Here is a 15,561-nt window from a genome sequence, read left to right as displayed (position 1 = left end):
TTTGCTTGCCCTGTTCTTTATTTTTTATGCTTATTTTAAATCAGTGCCTCTAGCAGGTGCTTATTTCTTAAGCCCCTGCCAGAAGCCCCTGTTGGCCAGGATGCTGAGCAGACTCAGCACTGCTTTCCTGCATTAACATGATGTGCTATGGAAAAAACACCCTTTGGTTTTAAAACTGCCACCTCACAATAAGTTACCCATTTTTGGTGTCATTAGACACAGAGAATAATCACATCCCTTCTTTATGATATGCATGGCTTTACAGACAGTCTTCAACTCTTTGTTTTCCTTCCTTAACTCCTCCATTCAGACCATCCTTACACCATATTTTATTCTGATATGAGGAAGCATTGACATTTCCACAGTGATATCAAGTTTTCCATTTGATTCATAATTCTGTTCTGTTCCAAATCTTCCTAAGGCCTCCTCAACTATTACTGACACTCTATATTCTGGATACATGTTACCAATCAGATGTGATCTTTTTCCTGATTATTGAGTATTTCTAGACCTCACCCACGTACAATGGGTACAGTGAGGATTTCCTCATAAATGTTAACTGCAACCTCATTGACCCAGAATTACCTCTGCTACTTTCCAGCTCAGTGGCCCTGTGCCTCACAGGTGACAGGATGGGGAAGGTCGTGATGCACCTTAGCTGGAAGCCCAGAGGGAAGGCACTCACCTGCTCATAGAGCTCCCCTCTGATCAGGGCTGAGGAGATCCTGTCGATGACGTCCCCGTTGGTGAGCAGCTCGTCCCTGCTCATGGCCAGTCGTGCTGCTTTGGCTGGCAGCCCTGCCCGCAGGTACAAGCTGATGGCTGCCAGGTAGTCACCCTGGCCCTCCTGCACCTCCCCAGCCTTCTCCTCCTGCTGGGTGTCCAGCAGCCACTGGTAGTAGCCCCGACGCAGCTTCTCCAGCATTGGGTGTCCCTGTGGAGAAACAGAACTGGGAGTCCTGGGGAGGATGAGATATTGTCCAGCTCATCCTGCAGGCTCTGAGCAGCTGCTCACAGCACCAGGCCTCTTGTTGCCCAGTTATCAGAAACTACAATGCCAGCCCTGTGTACCAGTGGGCACTATCCATTCTTTTCTGAAGCACAGATACTCCTAAACCAATTTCAGTAGCTTCAGCTAGGTCTGTACTTACACCAGTGCAACCTTCCCTTCTACTTGGAGCCCTTCTGAGCAGAAGCAAGGTAGGGCAGGTGAAAAGAACACAGACCCTGAATCCCTGAATAGCTCCCAACCAGAAGATTTACCAAGCAAGACCAGCCTACAGCCAGTGCAGCAGCACTCTGTACCTTGGCCTTGGCCACCACAATGCATTCATCCCACATGTGCAGCTCCTGGTACATGTCCATGGCCTCCTCTGGGGCGTTCTGCATTGGAAAGCAAAGTGTTAACCCCAGCAGACACCCTGCCAAGGAGCTCTCACAGCAGGCAGGGTGAGATGTGCAGAAAACACTTGGAAAAGTGGACTGTCTCCATCATTTGGATATACACCCTCCCTCACACTCTTCCTACACCTCAGGGTAATTGCACACCTCAGAACAAGGAATACCTTTTCTACTTCATGGGGAAAATTCTTCTGCTAGGAACAAGCAACATCTTCCTCTCCTCTTCCAGCAGAGGGCACACACCTCCCCACCCAGCATTAAACAGAACCTCTTCCATTCCTTGTTCCTTTACTCACTTGCTCCAGAAAGATCATCTCTGCCAGCTTGTAGTTCTTGTCCAGCATGGCCAGGCGGGCCCGCACCAGGTAATGGTCTGTGCCATCCCCACCCTGCAGACAACACAGCAAGCTCAGTGTGCTGAGGGAAAGAACAGCTCTGGAATGGAACACTCTAGAGGGCACTGCAGCTGGAGGCCGGCTCACTACAGAAACTAAGACATTGAGAATCCCAGCAGTGACAAGCCAGGACAGTATAAAACGGCCAGCCTTGGACAGAAGACAATGTTAGCACTTTCTACATGAACAGATACTGGTCTGCAGCATGACACTGGTGAGCAAGGACACACAAGATCTTGTGCGTGCGAGTGTTTACAGGGAAACTGCTGCTCCGAGGAGCAGGAAATGTTTCACTTACATGCTCCTGAGCTGCCTGGTCAGCAATGACATTGGTTTCATGCAGAAATCGAGCCTTTGCCATGTTTCCCAGAGCTGCAAAGCACCTGGAAAATGCAAAGCAGTTAGTCAACAGCCAGGCTTTGTTGCCCACTTTTGGTCCAAGATAAGAACATAGAAACCAGGCAGCAGACTCAGCTCAGCAGTGGGAGAGGTGGGGCGGCCCTGGCTCAAGAGAAGGATTTTGCCAAGACCTATGCTCAGATGTGCCTTCTGGCCCTGCTCCATGGGGGAATCCAGGAACATGACCAAGGCTCATGTTTCACCTCCCCAGGCTTCAGCAGTGCCCCAAGCTTGTTGATGTCTGTCAGCTCTGTGAGTCCTTGCTACACACAGCTTTGGGCCAACATCAACAAACATTTATGCTACAGAGGTGTTCCCAGTTCCTGGCACTACCAGCTGGGGTGAAAAGGCAAAGCCATGGCCTGGCACAGAGAACAGCTAAGTCTCCAGTGCAGGGAATACTCCAGACCATACACAGAGCCACATCGTCAGCTGGACCCTGGTTTCTGCGGTTCAGCAAAGAGCATGTTGAAGCCATGAAGGTGTGATGTACCTCTCTGCAATGTGCAGCTGTCTCGCTTCCAAAGCCAGTCTGCTGAGGGTCTTCCACATGGCTTCAGTCTCTGTGGACATTTCCAGCGTCTCCAAAAATGCAGCAGCCCTTGAGACAGAGATTTGCAGACTTTCAGTGACAGAAGAGCCCTCTGAAGAAAATCCCAGAATGAGACAGGAGCTTCCTAACCAGAGCTGGGTGCCCAGCTCTGCAGAGTGTAACACAGAGCCTGACAGAGCAGGGGGAAATTCAGACATCCAGGTTATTCCTACCTGGGCTAAGGTACCTAGAGGCAGATTATCAGCAGAAGGCTGCAGCAGTGTGGGACAAATCTAAGGTGTTCTGTCTGATACAAGTCCCCACTGAGAAAGTCTCTGAAGACACAACAGTGCTATGAACAGGTGAAGTTTTCTTCCCTGGTTGCTTTTAAAAGCCCTCTAAGAGTGTCAGCAGTATCCAGGCAGCTGCCATGAGCACTTGAGGCAGTCAATTTTCACTCTGCACAGCTCCTAGATGTTTCCATGGTACTGCCAGCATCCCTGGAGGGGCAGCAGTAAAAGCACCCAAGCACCATTGCACATCTGGCTGCTCTGGAGACTCTTATTCACTGCAATTAATTGACAGCTACCTTCAGCAAAACCCTGCTGATGTCTGTGGGACCAGACTGGCCAGTCTCTCCCTGAGTTTGAAACCACAAGGTTGCAAAGAGGCAAAAGCTGAGGAATCTCTCCTGAAGGACTCTGGTGTTCATTATAGCCAGACGTGGCAGCAACATCACGCTGAGAGTCTGAAGTTCAGCTCTGGAAAGTTGTGCTGCTGCCATTCATGGGTCATTGATTCCCAGGTGCCTGGCATGTGCCATGAGCCACCTGCCATCCCCCCCGGCACATCCAGCACTCACCTGTGATAGTCCCCATCATCAATGGCAGTTCCAAACTCTATAAGGCCTTCATCCAGGGTGTAGGGCACAGTGTTCACCCCTTCAGACACTATCACTTCAGTCTTTCCATCACTCCTTTCCAAGCCTACGATATCCCCCTAGAAAGAGGACCAGCTGTCAATACTCCCCTGCTCATCTGAAGTGTGGGGGGTTTCAGGGTGTGAGGGCAGCACTGCAACAGCTCTGCCAGTCATGGCTCTTCTGAATGAGTGAGCACTGAGCCATGAAGCAGCTCCTTGCTCCATCTTCTGCCAGAAATATCTGCCACAAAGCTGACAAATGAGCTTGTATTTTGTCCAGAAGAAACTAACAGTTCCCTTCTGTCTCCCTTTTGCCATACCACCCTTGCTACTCCCACACACGTGAGGAAGAAGAAGGAACTGCAGGAGGCAATCAAAGCCTGCAGTTTTACCTTCAGAGGAAACATGGTGACCCGCTCTGGAGCGTCGATGTTGTACCAGATGCAGAGGCTGTTCCTGTTCTGAGCCACCACCACGTCGCTGCCCGGCACCCACTGCACGTAGGAGCAGTAGTTCAGGATGGTGGTCTTGGTGCTGCTCTCGATGTCATAGAGCTGCAGCTGCAGAGGGAGGGAGCACAGGCTCAACTGGGCTCTGGCAGGCTCACCACAGGACCTGAGCTGAGCAGGCATCTTGGAAACAGACATCACCCACCAGGAAAGAGACCTTTTCCAAGACACACATCCTAAAATCTCATACTTATTTACACACTCCTATAAGACCTTTCTAAACCTTTGCAGCATTTCAAACTCTTGCCTCCCTTAGAGCTCGGCACAGCCACATATCAGCCAGAATATGCCTCATGCTACTTCAGCTGCCTCTCAGCTGCAGAGCTGGAACAGGAAAATGGGCTCTGAAATCCTTCATGGAAACAAGCTAAGGGACCAAGAAGGGCCTTCCTCTGCAATTTTGGGCTGAACTCTCCATCCCAGGCACAGCCCTGTTGCAATGACTACTACCAATAAGGTGAGAGGTCAGTTGTTTGTGGAACACACTGCCCCAAACCTAACACAACACTTTGGAAGGTGTAACCTGACATATGGCATAACTTTGCTATGTATATGATGTCTTGTGACTGAAAAGTCCCAGACTGTCTCTATTCCTTGTCCTCACCTAGAGAAGATGAGAAACAGAAGAGAGAACAGTGCTAGTCTCATGAAACACCTATCAAAAGAGAACAAGAATGTCCCTGTTTCAGTCTGTACCAAAATGGCTGGAGAAACCATAGAACCCCAGAATGGTTTGGGTTGGAAGGAACCTTAAAAATCATCTTGTTCCAACCCCCTGCCATAGAATAGGCAGGGACACCTTCCAGTGGACCAGGTTGCTCCAGGTCCTGTCCAAACTGGCCTTGAACACTTCCAGGGATGAGGCAGCCACAGCTGCTCTGGACAGCCTGTGCCAGGCTCTCAGCACCCTCACAGGGGAGAATCTCTCCCCAGTATCCCATCCAACCCTGCCCTCCAGCAGTGAGAAGCCATTCCCCCTTATCCCCTCACTCCAGGCCCTTGTCCAAAGCCCCTCTCCAGCTCCTTTGGAACCATTTAGGCACTGGAAGGGGTTCTAAGGTCTCCTTGGAGCCTTCTCTTCTCCAGGATGAACAACCCCAATTCTTTCAGCCTTTCCTCATAGCAGAGGTGTTCCAGGCCTCTCTGTGACCATCTCTGTGGCCTCCTCTGGACTTGCTCCAGCAGCTCCATGTCCGTCCTGAGCTGGGACCCTACATCTGGAAGGAGTAGATGGGGGTCTCACCCAAACAGGGCAGAGGAACAGAGCTCACCCTCCCCTGCTGCCCTCACCGTGGGACTGGTTCAGGACACAGCCTATGCTTGGCCTTGCTACATCTCATGGGATTCCCATGGGCACAGCTGAGGAGCTGGTCCAGGTTCCTCTGGATGGCCCTGTCCTCCAGGTGTGTCACTGCACCCTCAGCTTGGTGTCACCTGCAGGCAGCTGAGGGTGTACTCAATCTGTATTGATGTCACCTGCAGGCTGCTGAGGGTGTACTCAATCTGTACTGGTGTCACCTGCATGCTGCTGAGGGTGTGTACTCAATCTGTTCTTGGTGTCACCTGCAGGCTGCTGAGGGTGTACTCAATCTGTACTGGTGTCACCTGCAGGCTGAGGGTGTACTCAAAATGTACTGGTGTCACCTGCATGCTGCTGAGGGTGTACTCAATCTGTACTTGGTGTCACCTGCAGGCTGCTGAGGGTGTACTCAATCTGTACTGGTGTCACCTGCAGGCTGAGGGTGTACTCAAAATGTACTGGTGTCACCTGCATGCTGCTGAGGGTGTGTACTCAATCTGTACTTGGTGTCACCTGCAGGCTGCTGAGGGTGTGTACTCAATCTGTACTGGTGTCACCTGCAGGCAGCTGAGGGTGTACTCAATCTGTACTTGGTGTCACCTGCAGGCTGGCTGAGGGTGTACTCAATCCCTCCCTCTGTACCACAATGAGGATATAAAATAGAACTGGCCCACATGGACCCCTGAGGGGCACTGCTTGTCACTGATGTCCACCAGGACTCTGAGCTGTGACCACTTCCCCCTGGATATGAATGTTCACCCAATTCCTTATCCAGCAGACAGTCCACCATCAAATCCATCCCTCTCCAGCTGAGAGAGAAGGATGTTGTGGGGGACTGTGTGAAAGGCTTTACAGATATCTAGATGACATCCATGGTCCTTCCCTTGCTCACTGAGGGAGTCTCTCCATCAGAGAAGGCCACTGGGCTGGTCAGGACTCTCTGTTGGTGAAACCATGCTGGCTGTCCTGAATGACCTGCCCTGCTTGTCCTGAATCCCCTTCCCATTCCCCATCTGCCCTAGCACTGCTTCTAGGGGGATCTGTTCCATGACCTTCCAAGCCCCAGAGGTGAGGCTACCTGGCCAGTAGCTGCCAGGGTCCTCCTTCCTACTCCTTTTAAAGATAGGTACAAGGTTCTCCTTTTCCCAGTCACTGGGGCTTCACCTGACTGACATGATTTTGAACACCACAGACATAAGTACTGCAGGAGAACCCATGATTTTCATTGTCAGGTGTGATGAGATGAAGCAAGACATCCAGTAACTAAGTTCAGCATTAGCTAGGACTCACGAATGCAATACTGCCAGCTCATGCAATCTGGCCATGGTCAATCTGCCCCAAAGGAGCAGTAAGCAAAAAATCAGGAGTGTCTCAGATGTGCTTCTCACCTCCCTCCCTCCATTCAGGCATATCTGTCCCCACCTCTCCCCACACACACCATCCTGCCACGTGGCCTGAGGTGGCTGCCTCACCCTCATCTTCTTGTCCCTGAAGAGCAGTTTGTGGCCTGTTTCATTGAGTTCCAGCCAGTCGATCTTGCTGTCATGACTGATGGTGCCAGTGTTGTAGCCACCAACAAGGTCCACTGGGGAAGGAAAGAAAGGAAACGGTGTCAGTACCTGATGTACCTCAAAGTGCTCAGCACCCACAGCTGTGCCAGGGGAATCGGGCGCCTGGGACCTGTTTACGGCAAGACCCTTAGCACAGACACTGCACTGTGACATGGACACCAAAAAGCAGTGACATTTTATTCTGATGCCTTCTCAGCAGCAGCAGCTCTCTCCCACTGTCTGTGATAATGTACAGCTCGTGGGCAGTGCAGGCAACACAGAGCCTGGGTCCAGGACACAGTGCCAGCCACCCATGGCTGTGTCCATGACAGGCACCATCCTGCCCAAAGCAGGACAGCCTGGCTTCCAGTGGGCTGCTGCCAGGCAGAGGGGATGCAAAGGGGAACATCCAAAATCTGCTGCTAGGCAGAGGGGATGCAAAGGGGAACACCAAAAACCTGCTGCCAGGCAGAGGGGATGCAAAGGGAACTTCAAAAATCTGCTGCCAGGCAGAGGGAATGCAAAGGGGAACACCAAAAACCTGCTGCCAGGCAGAGGGGATGCAAAGGGGAACTTCAAGAATCTGCTGCTTGGTACAAGGAATGCAAAGGGGAACTTGAGAATCTGCTGCTTGGTACAGGGTTATCACAGAGGAGCTTCCGGGATGTGCTGCCTGGCACAAAAAATGAAAAGGAATGAGGAAGGCTGGCAAAATACAGGGAAGGGGAAGGGGAAGGGGAAGGGGAAGGGGAAGGGGAAGGAGGGTCACACTCACCTGTTGCTATAGTCTTGATGTCTATCAGGTAAGCCAGCCTCTTGTTCTCATCCACGCCTCGCTGCTGTCTCTCATTGATACGGACACTGTGATTTGAAGGGAATGACTATTACCTTCACTATTCCCAAATTCACATTTGAATCAGAGTCCCTCCCTGACTCCCCTGCAGTTTCCCTGAGCACATGTTCCCTCTGGCAGCTCTCTGACCTGTGACACTTGCCCAGTAGCTATAGCTGCCTCAAGAGAGAACAAAGCTTTCTGATGCATGGCTTCCCCCCAGAGCTGCCTCTCTGGTTCAGGGGTCCCCAATAACACATTAGTTACATTGCTCTGAGCAGCCCATGATCACCACTTCTCCTGAACCAGAACATGAGGTATAGAATTTTGGAGGGACAGAGGAGGTCCTGCTGGCAACTGAGTCCCTAATGATGCTGTACCAGGAGCAGCTGGATGCAGAGTTGCCTGAGAATATGCACAGGAGGTTCAGCAACAGCCATGGCAGGCTGCACCAGGATCAGAGGAAAAGAGGCTCCTGTGCTTCTAACACCTGACAGCCAGTAAGGTGGCACTAAACCCATCAGTGGTCCCTGTGAGAGGTGGGTGTCTGGGGGCTGCATGCTGCACTGTGGGACACCTCCAGTGTTATATATCTGATCTGACTCTACCAACTGCCTGTGCTGCTCACACAGGCAGGTGTAACCCTTACCTGACCAGATGAGGGTTCACAAACTCCGTGCGGACAGACCCCAGGATGTCATTGCTTCCATATTCCACTAGTGTCAGCTCTCCAGCATTGAAAATCATGCAGACCTGATGGTGAGAGGGGAATTCACTTACAGAGTGAACGACAGAAACACTCGCACCTACCAGTGAAGGGTGCAGGAAAGAACTCTGCTGCACACAAATCTAAATTTGAATACTCTGGGATGACTAAGGAGCTGTTCTTGCCTTTTTGTTGTGACTGACAGCTTTCCCTTAAGGTTGGGGATTTTAATTGTGGGCCTATCAGTCCTGCAGGAGTCAAGCTGTCCCCATGACAGCTGTATTCTGCATCTCTAACACCCTCTCTGGCCACTGATCTTTTATTGCTTCTCTCTCCTTCAGGGTTATCACTTATATAACTCATCAGTCCACACACCGAGTTTATTCTGTACCTGGCATGTGGAAAAGGGAAGAAGCAGATTGGAATCTGCATGAAGAAGCTAAATCCAGAAACTGCTGAGAAACAGGGTTTTCCACAAATGCAGGTGACACTTTTCTTGCTGATGCACACACAGCTCCACACACCATTCATGGGGAGCACTCTGTCCCATCCTACTCACGTTCTCATTGTCGAAGAAGAACTTCTCATTGCCCCCGGATCCTTGCCAGGCCACCTGCAAAGCAATGCCAGGGGTGAGGCTGACAGCCCCACCAGCACCAGCTGCACCTGATGGGCTCCTCTGTCCAGCTTCTGGCTCCCTCAGACAGCATGACTTACACTGCACAATGGATCATAACCCATCTCTTTAGCTGCCAACACTGCTTTTCAGCCATTCCCAGCTTGCATATTCCACACAGTCCTCTCCTCTCTTTAGACTCAGCTTCAGACTCCAGCTCTCTTTGTATAGTACATTACTGCCTTCCAAACAAGAGGCCTTTATGGGAACAAGGTACTCCCTCTATCCTATCCCATCCTATCCCATCCTACTCCATCCTATTCCATTCTATTCCATCCTATCCCATCCTATCCCATCCTATTCTTATCCTATCCTATCCTATCCTATTCTTCACAAGCCCTTCTCCACCTTCCCCAGACCAGCTTTATTTAAAAAGCACCCAAACAGATCCTTTGCCTCTGTTAATCACAGCCACAGAATCACTGCTAACACTTGTGGGAGCAGAATCTCCTCACCACATGTAGCTGAACTCCCTTTTTTTAGAGTCATTCTAGCAATGGCTCATCAGCACAGTGCCAGTGGGGGAAGAACTGATTGGAAATTTGCATAGAGCACTGGATAATACAACAGCTGCTGTGGTAACAACAGACAAGTGACCAGAGGAGCAGAACACTGAAAGCTAAGGCTACAGCAGTCCTCTTCCCTCACTGAGTGCAAACTCCAACTTACTGCCTCAAAGGAACTCCAGTCAGACAGCAAGAGAGCAAATGAACATCTCACAGCCTTGCTCTTTCTGAGTATAGCTGTGTAATTGAAAGAAAAACTCAGTGCAGTAAGATGTAGAGAAAGCTGGGAGATTCATTCTGGCCAAATTCTCAGTTGTATTACCAAGTTATCAGCATTCTCCAGCACAAAACTCCAGTCAGAGCTCCTGCTCCAAGAGAGATTAATTAGCTCACCATCAGTCTAATTAAAGGTATGTGTTCAACTTGGTGAACAAAGCAAATATGTCCTTGAGGCCTGTTTAATGCTTTTATTAGACATAAGTCTATTGCCCACATTCTCCAGCCTCAGTAGTCAGTGCACTGTGAGGATCAGGGGATGGACAATTTTGTGTGAATTGTCTGCTACCAGAAATGGCACTGGCATAAGCTGTGGGAAAACAGCCATGAACTATTTTCTGACGATTTTTTATTTTGTTTCTTTCAAACGCACTAAGATTTGTACGTTCACATCTGGAATGTATACATGTAAAAGATCCAGATTTGGGCCCCCATGTACAGGAAAGACTGATAAACTGGAGCAAGTTCAGCACACTGCCCATCAAGAAGCACTCACACTGTGAAGAGAGGCTGAAGGAATTTGGCTTCTTCAGCCTGGAGAAGGGAGGGCTTAGGAAACCTCTAATACAGTGATGCCAGGCTTTTTTTGGCAGATGCAGAGTGAAAGGATGAAAAATGATGATAAAATAGCAGTCAAAATACCAAGATGACTTAGAAAAATACTTTCCTCCATGAGTACAGTAAAGCACTGGAATAGAGGACTAAAGCAATTAAATCTGAATTTAATATTGACTTCCTTTTGGGCAGTAAGTTTGATAACAGACCCCTTCCATCCTGAACTGTTCTATGATTCTTTGGAAAGAGGGATTGTTCCCATGCAGAAATCATATCCTCTGAGTTATGAAGTTTCTGGCATTCCAGAAATGCCACCCATTTTCCAGTACCTCACTGAGCTTGTTGGAGCTGACATCACCCAGCAGCAACGTGTCTGAGGTATAGGCCACCAGGTACCTGTCCTTCCCCAAGATCTTCACCTCATCAATCTCATAACCATACTGGGATTTCAACACAACTCGGGTTCCTGTGGAGAGGTTCTTCACAATGACCTAGTGAAAAGGAGGAAAAGCAATGTGAGGCCATGCACAGAGAACAGCACAGACTTCTTGCCCTGTGGAAGATCAGGCAACAGATGATACCAGGATATTTAGATATCCCCATCAATTCCCTCTGCTTTTTTTACAATCCTTACCATTCCTTTTGCATAGGATGACAGCTGTAGTAGACATGTGGGATTCTTACCTCTGCCATTCACAAGTTACTGGCCTAACCAGAGAGCCATTCAGGCCCCCAAGGATGAGCCTCCTTTGCAGAGTCCTGTACTCTCTCCCCTGACTGCACAGGGCTGCCCAGGCTGCCAGTTCACCCTTACTGCCACATTCTGAACAAGGTCAATTTGGCTGAAATGAAATCACTTCAGAAGTCTGCACCTGACATGGAGGTACCTCACAAAAATTCACAAGGCAGGAAATGAACTCCATGGTCTCTTATGCTATCCAATTCCCACCCAACCTTAGCCCTGTTCCAGGCATATCCCCTATGCCTTTCTCAACAAGTTGGTATGAACAAACCATTGGTGCACAACTCCAAACATGCCCATTTCTGGCAAACATCCCATTTTCATACCTCATTAGATAGTCTCTTACCTGGCTTGGTCCCACATATGTCATTTCAAATTTATTTTTGTAAATGGTTTTGCGAAGGCAGCAGTCAAACTGTTCAACTCCTCCACACAGCGTACCCTGGGGATGAAAACACACAGTCAGTGACCTCTGTTAAGGAGGATGATTCCAGACCCTGCTTACATGAAGGGGATCAGAGGTCAGACACAAACACACCAGTCCCAGCTGCTCTGGAAAACAAGGCACAAGCACCCACATGTAGGAGGACCAGCCCTATTTTGACTTTCTTTAGACAACAGAAAGATGGAGCCATTCTCAGAAAAATGAAGATTACCAAATGCTGGCATGAATCTGGGATGGGAGGAGGTGGGGTTAAAAACCACCTTTATCCTCATCTTTCCCATTGTTCGTCTCAGTTTCCCACTTCTCCGTCTCCCAGCCTCCCAGCCTTCCTTCCAGAAGAATCCTTTCACCTTTCTTTCTTTCTTTATAACATCCCCCTTCTTTCCACTGATCTCCTATTCCTCAGCCCCTTCCCCTTTTCTGAAAATATTTATTCACATGATCAATAATTCTTGGTCTGAAAACATTTCAAGGATTCTTGATTGTTTAACAGAAAACCACAAGAAACTAATAAGGAAAAGTCATAAATAACATCATTCATAAATAATTTAAGTGTTTGAAGTTAGTCAACTTACTACAGAAAAGATGCAGAAAGATCAATTTAAAGGGATTTAAGGAATAATCTAACTTTAGAGAAAGGCAGATTAAGGCTTGATGGCTAAAGGTCAAAGAAAGAGAAGGCTGAACTGAAAATACAGCACAGAAACACAGAATGTGATGAGCAGGTCAGTTTGTATACTGCTTCTCATGAGTGCCCAGAGGAAAGAATGCTCCTGAGACTGCTCTGCAGAAGCTGTGCTGACCTTATCAGGCTCCTGAGAAAAGACAAGGGCTGCTGCACCCAGTCAGCCACCACAGCAGCATGCAGAAGATTCTGCAGCTCCACACTGGCACACCTGACTGCAGCAGGAACCCAGCACAAGGTCCCGGCCCCAGTGTCTGCCCTGCAACCCAGGTGAGGTGTGCCCACACCAGGATGACCATGTCCAAAGCCTCCCCCTGGGTGAGCTGTGCCCACACAGCATGACCATGTCCAAAGCCTGGGTGAGCTGTGCCCACATAGGATGGCCATGTCCAAAGCCTCCCTCTGGGATGAGCTGTGCCCACATAGGATGGCCATGTCCAAAGCCTCCCCCTGGGATGAGCTGTGCCCACACAGCATGGCCATGTCCAAAGCCTCCCCCTGGGTAAGGTAACCAGGATGACCATGTCCAAAGCCTCCCCCTGGGTGAGCTGTGCCCACATAGGATGGCCATGTCCAAAGCCTCCCCCTGGGTGAGCTGTGCCCACACAGCATGGCCATGTCCAAAGCCTGGGTGAGCTGTGCCCACACAGGATGGCCATGTCCAAAGCCTCCCCCTGGGTAAGGTAACCAGGATGACCATGTCCAAAGCCTGGGTGAGCTGTGCCCACACAGCATGACCATGTCCAAAGCCCCCCTCTGAGCACACCAAGTTGCTCCCATGCACAAACATCCCCCTGGTGGGACCCTGGAGGGCTCAGGCCTCCTGGCTGACGACACAAACCGCACAGATCCGTGAGCCATCCCTCTTCCATGCCAGAGCTGTGATGGTGTACAGGTGAGCTATTTCTTTGGGCTTGCCTTCCTCCCAGGCACTGCGGCGCGGGCTCCAGTTCAGAACCCGTAACCTGGGAGAGAGAGATCAGAGTGACATTAAAAACTGTCTATGGCTGCCAAAGGAAGGACTACAAAGAGAATTCTCTGTCAGGTCCATGGTACCTGTCATAGCTGCCCAGGACAATGGACTGGCCGCTGGGACTGGTGGCTGCTGTGGTGAACTCCTTCTCTGACGAGTCCCGGCTGTAGTCGAAGGTTTGGATCACGCTGCCCTCCCTCCCGTAAGCGACAATCTTCTTGTCACAGCCTGCAGCCACAATGCTGCTGGAGGCCCAGGCGAGGGCGTAAGGAGGACAGGGATGCACTGCCAGCTTACCCTACAACAGACAAGAACACCCTCAACACCTGAACGGCCCCAGCTCCCAGCTGGCCTCTGTGCTCAGCTATCCCAGTGGGGACCAGTATGGCACCTTCTGCAAAGCCCAGTCCATGGGGGCAGCTCTGTCTGCCTGCCTAGTCTGTAGGAAGACAAACCAGAACTGAGAGATTTATCAACTATTACATTCATCAGCTGTGTGAGAAAAATTGTAATGCCAGTAAGAACACTGATACCATTAACTAGACTGAGACTGAACTCCCCACACAACAGAGTATAGATGGATCTTCATGATAGCATGACAAAGAGCAGCCATGCTCAAACTGCTTCAGCTGGAGACAAAAGATCTGAGAACAGCATCCCCTTCACCACAGCCTGAAACACAGAGAGACTCCTGGCATAGAGGAGTGGGAGGCTCAGGAGAAATGCTGGGTGTCCAAGGACAAAATCTGAGCCTGACAGTCAACATTAACTGTGGTAACTACACCCTACTAAGTGTGGGGCAATAGTAGCCACTCCATGGAACCCTACCTCTTCAAGCATCATTTTCCTGGACACTTGAACATCAGATCTTTCCAGACACCTGAAAACCCTTATGCCTCATACACAAAAACATGAATTCCCCCCTTAGCACTGCCCTCAGTGTATTCCAAAGCATCTAATCACTGTTCTGCCTCCATCAGAGCTTCCCAAAACCCTTGCTAGCAAGCACAGCCTGCAGCTCCTCTCCAGACTTGCACTCTCTCCACAGCCTGATCCCTTTCCAGAGCTCTGGAGCTGGGAAGCAGGCTGTGCAAATAGAAACTCTGCTCACTGGGAAGGATCTTTGGTACCTGTGATTCACCTGAGCCCTCATCATCAAAGAAGAAGCGCACAATGGTTCCATCTGCATGGCCAGACAGGATTCCTTTCCCCGACACACTGCAGAAAAACACAGAATGATGCAATGTTACAGGAACACTTGCACTTTCACACTCATATCCCTGCCCAGAGCAGCCACTCCCAGGGTCATGGTTGATGTTCCTCATCAAAGGAACCTTCCCCAAAGACAAGACAAATATCAAGTACCTGTGCCAGTGCCTGTAAAAAGAGAGCAGACAAAAGAATCCAGAGTGGAAAGGAGAGTGACCAGTTAAGTGTCTTTATCATGTAAAATCACAATAAAAAACTTTCTGTATCACTAAAACCCAGAAGCTAGTGGAATTATTCAGTGGAATAATGACTGTGCTCACAAGTGCTTACAGCAATGCACATCAAACAGCTCTTGCACTGGAACTGCTCCAGAAGTGAGGCTGGGTATAATGATACTGGGAATCCCTAAAAGAAACACAATGTAGGCAAAAAAACACCTGGGCAAAAAATCCAGGCCCAAGTCCATTTTTTATAGCATTGATGTCTTGTGCTTCTCGACACAAGCAGGGAGAAGAGAGCAAAGAAAAAGAAACAGGCCAAAAAACTGTTGGTTTTGTACCCAGAGAAACACTTTTTAGTGATGATTAGAAGATTCAAGAACAGAAACAAATTCTATGGACACTGTAGCAATCCAGCAATCATGTACCTGTCACCAGAATGACAGCATTTAGTGAAAATTCCACTCCTAGGACCGTGACACATCTTAATTTTTAGGTAAAGAATACTAAAGTAGTTTAAATGAAATCTTATTAATGAAGATTTCATTTATAAATGAAATATTTTTATAAATCTATTATAAATTCATTTCAAAATAACCATAAATTGCACTTTATGGTTATTTTCCTAATTACAGTCTTGTCAAAGGTTTTATCTGGCAGAATGATGATACTTTTTTTAGCCCTTAAACATGATTAATGTTAGTTACTACTTAGATGAAGCTGACAAATGT

General features: G+C 49.2%; 1 protein-coding gene across 3 annotated transcripts in view; it reads right to left on the bottom strand.

The window, feature by feature from the left end:
- IFT172 (intraflagellar transport 172) overlaps positions 1 to 15,561 on the bottom strand; it is a 39,437-nt gene that overhangs the window by 19,066 nt on the left and 4,810 nt on the right. For all 3 annotated transcript variants that reach the window (XR_009114243.1, XM_058020073.1, XM_058020074.1), the window contains exons 7-22: positions 14,534 to 14,621; positions 13,487 to 13,701; positions 13,272 to 13,395; positions 11,647 to 11,742; positions 10,888 to 11,049; positions 9,105 to 9,158; positions 8,489 to 8,592; positions 7,783 to 7,868; positions 6,930 to 7,042; positions 4,041 to 4,208; positions 3,590 to 3,726; positions 2,689 to 2,796; positions 2,095 to 2,179; positions 1,698 to 1,790; positions 1,306 to 1,383; positions 686 to 934 (exon numbers count right to left, since the gene is read on the bottom strand). Coding sequence is in view for 2 of the 3 variants with exons in the window: in XM_058020073.1 (XP_057876056.1) it covers positions 686 to 934; positions 1,306 to 1,383; positions 1,698 to 1,790; positions 2,095 to 2,179; positions 2,689 to 2,796; positions 3,590 to 3,726; positions 4,041 to 4,208; positions 6,930 to 7,042; positions 7,783 to 7,868; positions 8,489 to 8,592; positions 9,105 to 9,158; positions 10,888 to 11,049; positions 11,647 to 11,742; positions 13,272 to 13,395; positions 13,487 to 13,701; positions 14,534 to 14,621 (1,960 nt within the window). In the remaining variant the exon portion in view is untranslated. The remainder of the gene's footprint in view (positions 1 to 685; positions 935 to 1,305; positions 1,384 to 1,697; positions 1,791 to 2,094; positions 2,180 to 2,688; positions 2,797 to 3,589; positions 3,727 to 4,040; positions 4,209 to 6,929; positions 7,043 to 7,782; positions 7,869 to 8,488; positions 8,593 to 9,104; positions 9,159 to 10,887; positions 11,050 to 11,646; positions 11,743 to 13,271; positions 13,396 to 13,486; positions 13,702 to 14,533; positions 14,622 to 15,561) is intronic.

The sequence above is a fragment of the Melospiza georgiana genome, chromosome 3, assembly GCF_028018845.1.
Source record: "Melospiza georgiana isolate bMelGeo1 chromosome 3, bMelGeo1.pri, whole genome shotgun sequence".
Lineage (NCBI taxonomy): Eukaryota > Metazoa > Chordata > Aves > Passeriformes > Passerellidae > Melospiza > Melospiza georgiana.
Note: the sequence above shows the minus strand (reverse complement) of the source record. Positions and strands in the feature narration are given on the sequence as shown.